This window comes from Epinephelus fuscoguttatus, linkage group LG1, assembly GCF_011397635.1.
Source record: "Epinephelus fuscoguttatus linkage group LG1, E.fuscoguttatus.final_Chr_v1".
In the NCBI taxonomy this organism is placed as follows: Eukaryota; Metazoa; Chordata; class Actinopteri; order Perciformes; family Serranidae; genus Epinephelus; species Epinephelus fuscoguttatus.
In genome coordinates this window covers 38,111,897-38,123,183 of record NC_064752.1, presented here as the reverse complement: position 1 = coordinate 38,123,183, position 11,287 = coordinate 38,111,897, and the positions used below count along the sequence as shown (strand labels likewise).

General features: G+C 41.0%; 1 protein-coding gene across 1 annotated transcript; it reads left to right on the top strand.

Annotated features, from left to right (window-relative positions):
- The first annotated feature begins 2,352 nt into the window (after positions 1–2,352).
- On the top strand, positions 2,353–10,000 carry LOC125895893 (25-hydroxyvitamin D-1 alpha hydroxylase, mitochondrial). The gene is made up of 9 exons (XM_049588092.1): positions 2,353–2,654; positions 3,650–3,840; positions 4,246–4,436; positions 5,813–6,013; positions 7,015–7,178; positions 7,275–7,441; positions 7,531–7,612; positions 8,155–8,352; positions 8,872–10,000. The coding sequence occupies exons 1-9, from the start codon at positions 2,445–2,447 to the stop codon at positions 8,983–8,985; spliced, it is 1,518 nt and encodes a 505-aa protein (XP_049444049.1). The 5' UTR covers positions 2,353–2,444; the 3' UTR covers positions 8,986–10,000.
- Positions 10,001–11,287: the final 1,287 nt, after the last annotated feature.

Sequence of the window (11,287 nt, the reverse complement as noted above, 5' to 3'; positions counted from 1 at the left end):
CCACCTATTTTGGGTTATGTTGACATAATGAGTCATAACACTGTGTCCCACCTTTGACCTTTTAATATTATTTACAACAGTTAATGTAGATTTATTTTGAAATGTTCATTTTATACCCATCAGTGTGATATGCATGAGGCTGTTGTCTAAATTGGTTGATATTCTTTTTTTAATGCATTATTTTTAATTATCAGTCTTATGTGAAGCAATTTTTATGCCTCAGCGTATTTATTAAGACACTCTGATCAGCTTCCCCTCTTTTTTCTCCCAGTCTCTGCATTGATTGGAATAACTTACTGTCACACATTAAATCCATAACCAATTTTAGCCCCATCGTCTGAAATAATCATCAGCAAATGTAATCATAATCATAAAAAACTATTACTACTAGTTCTAATATTATGGTGTGCTGCAGTTTTGTACATGGTTTGCGCAAGTGGCATTACCGTTCCACTGCAGATGCAGTTGTTCGACTGCTGTGGGTACAATTGGTGTCAAACAGTGAACTGTCTCTCTATTTCATCACTCTCATAGGTATTAAAAGTGAAAAACTAGAATATAATATGAGTTTTATGTAGGCTATATCACTGTCAATTTGTGTTTTTATAAAGTGGTAGTATGTCATAAAAATGTCATTTAAAAAGTCATAGTGTGTGCACTTCTCCCATGCGGTCCTGAATCGTAAGCTCGCTCCCTGAAATGGCACTTAATCATAAAAACTCTGAGACGCCCTGGTGGTCAATTTAGCCAACATATTCTCACTCTATGACCAATCGTCACATATTGATGTTTGGTCATAGACCTTCCATGTCCAAATACAACGTGCAGGGTTCCCTGGGTGCATTGGTTTTGACGTTCTGGGGCGCCGTGTGAAGTTCTGTCTGTTACATATATTGTCTTCTTTCAAGATTCACTTCCGTTTTCACAGGAAATTTACCGTTTACATATGGTCTCTTTCAAAAAATAATCACACTATGTCAGTACAACAACTTCAATTTACATTTTTTTTTTCTCCTACCACAACAAACGCAGGTGGTTAGGTTTAGTAAAAAAGAACAGGGTTTGGCTGTATAATCTTATAGGACACAAACACCGCTCTCCAAATGAAAGTCGAAGAGCGGTGTTGGACTTCGGAGTGAGACCGGGTTGGTTTAGCTGTTAAGTTTCTAAAAATTTCTCCTGTGGGTTACTTCCCCCAGATCCTGAAGGGTTGGGGCGCAGAGGGTGCCAAATGAAGATGGTCCCCTCAATGTTAAAAAGGTGATTACGGTCCTTATTCAAGTTGCTCTTGCATTTATACTTTGTACTTTCAAAATTCTGAATTGATAACACTGACTGTGTCATGGTTTGACACACTAGGCTTAATGACTTGCCAGGACACTCTTGGAAAAAGGATGATACATTCCAGCAGGCTCATCTTGCAAACACTGAACAAGTTTAAATGCACCATAAAGGATAAGAAAGTCAGTCAAGTGTAAATTCTATGCCTCGCTGGTCCCACTGAGCTCACCAGTCAATCTTCAGTGTTTCTGGGAAACTGGGTGATCTAAGATTTCTAGTTAAAGCATTCGTAGAGCAAATGTCAAAGCAGATTCTGAGTACAGCCCCGCGGTTGTTACTTCACAGTCCGCACACATGGTGCTTTGGACAAATTCCAGTTCAAATGAAATCAGGTCAGGATTTTCTCCCTCGCTAGGAAACCCACCAAGTCAGCAAAAGAATTGGTCATAGCTGGGTAAACAAAGCCCCGCCAGGTCTGAAAGAGACTCAGGCTGTCCCTGCTTATTTCTCCAGGTTAAGCTCAACATAATGTTCTGTCTTTGTCACTGTTCACCCTCAACAGACCCCTTTTTATTTATATTAAGCCTGTTTGTGATGCTTAGTGAGAGTGGCCAAATAGTAATTTAGGCCACTTTGTTTGGTTATTGATTCATCTGTTTCTACTTGAGGCTCTGGCCTGCCTGAGTCAATGGGATCTATAATAACATTGGCCTTGAGGGGTAAGTGGTCTATTAAGCACACAAGACCTCATTTCCACATGTGCGTGATCATTCGAAACATGTCTGTCTGTCTGATGGACTATCAGAGAGCAAAGGGCTGCACCAGGGGAGGGGAGGGGGGAGATAAGCCTCGACAGTACCACAGAAGTCATGTCGGCTATTATTTATCCAAGACCTCCACGTGTGCCGTCTCTGGGCCGGTCTGAGCTCAGCCCTCTGATTGGACACACCTTCCTCTCGGCTCACGCCTTCAGTGTCTCATCCAGTCGGGAGGGGGCGGGGCCTGTGCCGCATTTACACCCGTGATTGGCCCAGATTAAAAAACATGTACAGCTTTATCTCCGCGGGTTCGAGGAGCAGGTCGCGCGTTATAAATACTGCCTCCAGCCGGGGAAAACAAAATGAGCACCGACATCCAGGAGAGCCGCGTCCGGCCACCGCCTCATGATCATAGTGAGAAGGATGCTGCAACAAGCCCTCAGAGTATCCGGCCGGAGCGCCTTCCCCCTGGTCAAGTGGATGGAGAGATGGGCTGAGGGCGCATCGGCCAAGCAGGCGGTGAAGACTCTGCAAGACATGCCCGGACCGTCGGTCGCCAGCTTCGCCTGGGACCTGTTCGCCAAACGGGGGCTGTCACGGCTGCACGAGCTGCAGGTAAGATGATGAGGTTCAGCAGAGGAGCCACAACATATATATTATAATACAAATGCATTCAATAGGCTGCAACGTGGTCGATAAAATGATTTAAAATGATGCAAAGGACGAACAGCTTGAATGCATTTCTGATCATGGGTGGATGTGTGGGTGGAAAATTCTGAGATCTAAGGTATGCACAGACAAACTTTCTCCCTGTCAGCAGATGAATGTGAAAACAGTCTTTTAGTGTCAAGCTCTGCACATAACACATCACCCATCAAGCAATAAGCAAGACACTGTTGAGTTGAAGGGGGCTTTAATCTAAACTTACCTTTTGAGACAGTTAAACATTTTCTAACTTTACAGGTCATTTAACCACCAATTATCAATGTCAAGTAGCAGGGCCGTAACCATGGAGTCATATTCATGGAGACCAAATCTGCCAGGGTGTCACCTCCCACCCCAGAAAAAAAATGTATCCGTAAATGTATTATTTTAATAATAAATCATATATCTACAGTCACATATCATCCATATGTGTCCACATGTTTTACAAATGTTGCCGGTACTGAAACTCCAGAAGGAAAATTAACCTAATGTCTGACCCTTTCCCTCCCCTCCCCTGGCTGGTCTAGGATGACCTGTTATGTCTAAGTTGTATAATATAAAGAGTGACCAAAAAAAGGAAAAAAATCTATATGACTTTTCATCAATATATTGGGGAGGGGCTTATTTAAATATTGGAAGAGGCTGTTTCCCTCCAGTATATATTATAATTACTGTCTTGTCAAGTAGAGAAGAAGGTATGGCTGATTAAACTGTGCCTGTCAAGTTACATAACTTCAGCAGAAACAATCTCATCATTAGTGAATTAGAAAAGCCTGCGTGCGTCTTCATTTCTGCACTGCGCTTTTCACAGTGAAGGACAGTGCATCTAAAGATGACGCCAATCACCTCATAGCCTGCAGTGTTTTCACAAGGTCGCTCCTCTCTCTTTGTCTTTCATGTCCCAGCTGGAAGGAGCACAGCGGTATGGGCCCATGTGGAAGGCGAGCTTCGGCCCCATCCTTACGGTTCATGTGGCTGATCCGGCGCTCATTGAGCAGGTGCTGAGGCAGGAGGGCCAGCGCCCCATGCGTTCTGACCTTTCCTCCTGGAAGGACTACAGGAAGCTCAGAGGACACCACTATGGACTCCTGACAGCGTGAGTGTCACTCTGAGACTTCCTCTTCTCTCTTTAGAAACCCACAAATCACAAGATAGTGTCAGATTTAAAGTAAACTTGAATGATATGTGGTGGTCCTTAAGTGATGTAATAAAGTAACTGAGAATGGAAAACGGCCGTAGTGATCAAAGGGCAGGGAAAACAGATCTGTGACGTCCTACAAGTGTAATGCTGAGACGTTCGACTTACAAGGCTTTGAATTATTTACCCTCTTACTGTATTACCAATGTCTGGTGTCAAGTTCTTTTCTGATTCTGAATGACATAAAGTGGACAAAACCCTTTTAATCCAGCTGTTAAACACCCTTGAAACCCTGATGTAGCGCAGCTGAAATACTTTACTAACTTGACCGTTTGTTCATTTTTACTCTGTGTGTGTTCCCAGTGAGGGGGAGGAGTGGCAGTCAGTAAGAAGTCTCCTGGGGAAGCACATGCTGCGACCAAAAGCGGTGGAAGCTTATGATAAAACCCTAAACGGCGTGGTCAGCGACCTCGTTGCCAAACTTCGCCTTCGCAGGCGCTCTCAGGGCCTCGTCACCGACATCGCCAGCGAATTCTATCGCTTTGGCCTCGAGGGTAAGGTTTCATGTGGTCTGAGGAGTGGTCGCGTCATGCATCACTACAGGGTGTACCACACCGTGTAAACATGGGTAATTAGGGCCAGCCACATGCAGGAAGCAGTATTACGTGATTACACTGACATTTTAAACACACGTCTGTCAACGCTGGTTGAGCCCGAATAGTTTCAACATTTCCATCATAGATCGACAATAAGTAACCTTTAGCTCATAGGTCCAGTGGTGGAAAAAAGTAGTCAGGTCCTGTACTTAAGGAAAAGTAAGAGTCCTGCATTCAAAGTTAGGAGTAGGAAAAGCAGAATGAACAACTTCAGAGTGTCACGTTATTATACATTTATATTATATTGGGTAATTGTCACTGATGCATTACTGTGTAAGCAACATTTAATGTTGTGGTTCTTAAGATAGAGCTAATTTAAGCTACTTTACTACATACTTTTGAGAAGTTTAACCCACAACACAGCATCATACCCTATAAACTGAACATATATTTGGTGTATAAAATTTGCACAAGGGCTGCAACTAATGAGTATTTACATTATGTATTCATCTGTCAATTATTTTCTCCATAAATAGAATAGTTGTTGGGTCTATAAAATGTCAGAAAATGGGGAGAAAATATCGATCACTGTCTCCAAATGTCTTGTTTCATCCACAACCCAAAGATATTCAGTTTACTGTCGGAGAGGAGTAAAGAAACCAGAACATATTCATATTTAAGAAGCTGGAATCAGGGAATATTGACTCTTTTTTTCTTGATAAATTACTCAAATTGATTAATCAATTGTCAAATTATTTGGTGATTAATTTAATAGTTGACAACTGATAACTAACAACAGTATTTTCCTCTGAAATATAGTTGATTAGAAACATATATTAAAATGGAAACACTCAAGTCAGGTTCAAGTAGCTCAAAATTGTACCTAAGTAGAATACTTCTTAAATGGTCTTTGTACTTTCCTAAATTTAGATTAATACCAGCTCATATTAACGCTGATTATTGAGTGCAGCTAAATTTGGTCCTCATTCTCCCTCGAGGCTCCTCAGCAGTTATTCTTTCAGGATCAGAGAGTTATTGTACATTCATTCATTTTCCTCGCCCACATCTCCCCAGACTAAACACAGCTCCAGTCCAGTGACTGTGTTGTCACATGCACGGCGCTCTAACGTTTACTCCACCGTCGTTAAAATGATTGCGGCGTTGAGTGGGAGCCGGGCCAACTGTTGTTGAGAAATAAAAACGTTACAATCCAAAAGCCTCAGATGTGGTTTCATCTCCCTGTGCAGCCGGAGTTTACAGTGCATATCTTTCAGCCCGTGTGCCGTGTCTTTCTCACCTCCTCATTTACCTTTCTTTCTTTTCTTCTTTGACAGGCATTTCCTCCGTGCTGTTTGAATCCAGGATCGGTTGCCTTGATGAGGTGGTCCCTGAAGAGACAGAGCGTTTCATCCAGTCGATCAACACCATGTTTGTGATGACGCTTCTCACCATGGCCATGCCCAAGTGGTTGCACCAGCTGTTCCCTAAACCCTGGAACGTCTTCTGTCAGTGCTGGGACTACATGTTCGACTTTGGTAGGTCACTGCTAATCTTTGGAGTTTAGCATGGGCACGGGGAGAAGAAGCAAAATGTACACCTTCTTAGAAATATTAATTCCAATAGTGATGATTGAATGTAGGGTTGGACGATATGGAGAAACTCAAATATCGTATCTTTGACCAAATACCTCGATATTGCAACAACTATTATTTGTGCGTTTACAAAATGTTTACACAATTAGATTTTTGATAAATAATCATCAGTAATGACAAGTGGGTAAAGGCAAATAATAGAACAACCAGTACACTTTAGAAAATTAAATCAGTTTACTGTAATGCAGCCTTTAAAACCAGGAAAGTCAACATTTATGATATTGCAATATCCAAAATCTTAGATAATACATAGTCTCATTTCACAATATTGACACAATGTCAATATATTGCCCAGCCCTACTTGTGTATGTAACACTATATTTTACAAAAACACTTTTAAATGTGAGAAAACTGAAAGAAATAACAAAAAATAGAGCATAACAATCAAATACATTTAATATATATATATATATATATATATGTGAGCAGAGACGTTCAGCAGACCCTACACAAGCTCCACACTTTCTGATTATTTTCCCTCTGCCCCCTTCTCATTTGTCATTGGCTATTGCTGGTTTGCCTGGTTTTCGTTCCACTCACTCTTACAGTGCATCAAGACTCATCCAGATCTGAATTGAACATGTTTAAAATAATCGCTCTAGTGCAAACTGGATCAGGAAGCAGGAGATTAAAGCCTTTACCCCTCACGCACTGCAAGATCGTCTGCGCTGAGATCTTGAGCATCAGTCATGGTGGTCAAAGTGTGGTTAGAATATAAAACAAACCTAGCTGTCTGGTGGTTTTCCTCAGATATCAAGTCTAGTTTATAATCACAATTAATTTATGGTTTTTGTAGCTTATTAAAAATCACACCAGGAAGCTCAGGACTGCAGTACACGCTGCACCTTCACTGTCGTAACCGCCTCTAATCTCTGTGCCTCCAGCAAAAGGCCACATTGACCAGCGTCTGACGGCTGAAGCAGAGAAGGTCGCCCGTGGAGAGAACGTGGAGGGCCATTATCTCACCTACTTCCTGTCGCAGACTGGGCTGCCCATGAAGACTGTCTACAGCAACGTGACAGAGCTGCTCCTTGCAGGAGTCGACACGGTAAGGATAATAACTCTGTCCTCTCCTTCGCTGGATTCTGCCCATCACTTCTCCTTGATTTATTAACCTCTCTTACATCTTATCTGTCTTTTTTAGATCTCCAGCACCATGTCCTGGTCGTTGTATGAGCTGTCACGTCACCCTGAGGTGCAGGCGTCACTGCGGGATGAGGCGTTGCGCGTGCTGGAGGGTCGGAGCATTCCTGAGGCAGCCGACGTGGCCCGCATGCCTCTGCTGAAGGCCACAGTCAAAGAAGTGCTCAGGTATAACTCAAAAGATTAATTTCCTGAGGACATGAAGTTTATGATAGGATAAGCCAATTTCATTTTGCTCACTTTGTCTCGTTTTCCAGGTTGTATCCAGTTATTCCTGCTAATGCCAGAGTCATTACAGAGAGAGACATCCAGGTTGGAGGCTACCTCATCCCTAAAAATGTGAGTGTGTGGGGGAATTAGCGCACTTTGAAATCATTCATATTCTGTGACAAGTGTGGCTTCAGTTCTGTACACTGTGAGGTATGGAAGCCCATTTCTGCCAGTGTGATGAAAGAAAAACATCCTGTAAGTCATTATAATGAAAAGCTTTTGGAAAATAATGACTTAGTAGCTCAAAATGATGAGAAGCATTATTTTCACATTATTTTTATTATCATTATTTTGAGATGCGAAGTCATTATTTTTAGATACTTGTTATTTTTAAAAAAGTTTCTCATTATTTCAAGACACTAACTTATAATTTTTTTTATAAAGTTTCTTACTATTTTGACGTACTAATTCTTTTTTTTTAAAAAAAAGTTTCTAATTTTTCTGACATACTAACTCAATATTTTAAGAAAGTTTCTCATTATTTTGAGATACTAACTTATTATTTTTAGACTCATGACACTGGCAGAAATGGGCTTCCACAGTGAAGAGTGCATCATACTGGGCTAAATGTGAATGTTACATGTATCTGACAGTAAAATCTTTCCATCCAGACCCTGATTACTCTGTGCCACTTTGCAACATCGCGGGATCCAGCCGTCTTTCCAAATCCAGATGAATTCATGCCCCATCGATGGTTGAACAAGGACCAGACTCACCACCCGTACGCCTCAGTACCCTTTGGGGTGGGAAAACGCAGCTGCATAGGTCGTCGTATTGCTGAGCTGGAGCTCTACCTCGCTCTTGCCAGGGTGAGTTTTTATTAAGACTTTATTAAGTAGTTTATGATACAACAAGGAAGACTTTTTTTGCCAGTTACTGTGATGAAAAATGTGTATGTTCAGCAGTAATTGAACGTTGAAAATCAGATTAGTTTTAACCTCGTTCACAGATATGTATGCAGCATGTACACATAAAAAGTATATAACATGTTTGTCTCAAGACTCTGTAACACACTCTGTTGCATGCTGCATATACACAGATTATTTAAACTATTTAACAAGTGCTTTAGATTGATTCCGATTAAACACGGTTTGTCAGAAACCGCAGTGTTTCCGACAAATCCTCTTGCTGCACTTTTTCTTGGAATAATGTAGGAGACTAAAAGAAGGGGACTTAAGCCGTTGTGCAAATCCAGTTCTAAATGAATTAATTTGATTACTTAATCCAGGGATTTCAGCAACTACCCAACACTTAGCACATGATGAGCACTTGATTTTTTTCCCCTTTCAGTCACCTTGGAGTAAATCTGTTTCCTCTGTTCCCACTAGATCCTCATAGAGTTTGATGTGAAGCCGGACCCAGAGGGGATTTCAGTTAAGCCCATGACTCGGACTCTTCTGGTTCCTGAAAGTGTCATTAGCCTCCAGTTTATTGAACGATGACCCAGTCTCCTGAGCTGATTTGTTACATGAACGAGAATGTGAGTCTCTTCGTAGTAGAGAGTGCTGGCAGGCGGAGTTATCACGGGAACCGCGAGCCTGTTGCACACAGTCAGAGCAGACCTTCAACCTTCAACACGACAAAGGCCAAAGCCCTCCGTACCTGTAACCCAGCAGTGTGGAGGCTGACGTGTGGAGAAGGACAAACGAATGCAGGATGAGCAGTGACAGCTCATCACCGAAGCTTTGCAGTTGGAGCGGTTTAACTCCAAATGTAATACTGTGGGTGTTTTAGACTAAAATCACCATCAAGCACTTATTTGCACAGAGGCCAAGAGCAGGCCAGTGATCTCCTTCAGTATGTTTCAAAAGAAAATCTTCAGACTTTTGTCAGACAAGGCTGCAATTCAAGGAATTTGCAACATGTCTGTATTTGACGCTGATTTTTGATTTTCTAGTAACCCCTTCCTAAATCTTATGACAACCTGTGGCGTTCTGCAGTTTTAACTTCATGCAGCATTTCCCGTGTGTCCTGGTAGTGCACATATTTCATTTCAAGAGCATTTCTGTATGTGAGTCTGAGATGTGTGCTGTAAATTATTCAGAGGTATCAGGAGAATCTCAGAATGGCACATGGACATGGTTTCCTCAGCTCTTACTGAGCTACTGTGAGACTTTTATGTAGCTATGGTATTGATCAAAGTGTATTTTATAAGGTGCTTATGGTGTACGGTTAGTGACGGGTTTCTTTCTGAAAAAGAAAAAAAAAGGCAGCTGTTGAAATGATTCCTGCGTAGCAACGCATGGTGCCACTGTTCAAAACGTAGGCTACTCTGCACTCAGGCTTTGTCTGTATTGTATGCAACTTTATCTGTCCTTAATTTTTTTTTATAAAATCTACTCTGAATGATATACTACCATTTTGTAAGTGTAATAAGCTTCAGTATCTGAACACTGTATTTATTCTAATTTAACACATTTTAAAACTGTTACTATAAATGCCATTAAAAGGTTTCAAGTTGGACTTCTGCCTATGTGTTGATTCTATTTGGTCAAACAAGTGAAAATCCAGTTTATGTCAATAATATTACCTGTTTCTGTTGGTGTTAATGTGATACCCACTTGTCTTGTTAACAAAAATAGCCACCTCTGTCACAATTCAGTATTTGCCTCAACCTCTAACATCAGCTGCATCAGATTAGGTCCAATTGATCAGATGTGTGCTGTTAGTGCGGCACGTAGGCAGTGATTTCTAGGAAATACCACACAGCGTATCAAAGTTCCTGCGTGATGTGACCATGTGGAGTGTGAGCTGTGGTGCAGTTGCTGTGGGTCGATAATTTGGACCAAGTGCCAAACAGTGATATTCAACCTGAAACTAAGGATCCATGTCAAAACATAGTGTTATTGAACTGTCAAAATGTGATATCAGCTCTGAACGCTACAATTAGCAGCCTGATATGTAAAAGTGTATTAGATGTGTGCACTATACTTTCTAGATGTTTGATAAGGGAGGACCAAAGTGAAACCAAAGTCCAGTATTTGACTGGAGAAATGGGCCGTGGGAGTAACACCACTAGAGTTGAGATAAATGCTGATTTTGTTACTGTACACTGGGTAAACCTGCAGGGGCATCAAAAACACCATATGACTATGCTGGAAAGATTTTGGATCCCTGTTGGGAAAAGGAAAAAGAAACCTTGGAGCTGTGGTTGGTGTACTAACAGAGAAAAACGAAAGAAAAAAAAGCAATAAACTATCATATTAAGACCTCTAACATTTCCTGTGATGCCCCCATGGTTTTCATGAAGTTGGCAGTGGTTAATGGATTACTGGAAAGTAAGATGAGACTGAAAGTTAATTTTAAACTGATAGATCTACCATTGAAATGTATATGTTAACAAGTTATATTGATATTTACACGTATATGGATGCATTTAAAAGCATTTCAAACAGATTAAGGGTGACGTTAACAGTTCAAGACTTTTGGACTGGGGCCATTCTCTGGCCAAGGTGATACTGCTAGTAGTAATATTATTAAGGATAATATCATAATTATAATATAATGTGTGCTCAGCACCATTTTAAGACAACAGCAGGGTGTGAAATATTGAAACAGGATAAAAAAATGAAAATTGTACTGGTTTGGGTTCCCAAATGCAAAAAGATAAATAAATAAATAAAATAAAATAAAAACTAAGGTAACAACTTCAGTTTCAAATACTTAGACGACATTTCATGTAGATGTAAAATACCTGTCAGCTTTAGGATCCAGTTCAAAATTCTTGTTTTAACATTCAGAGCC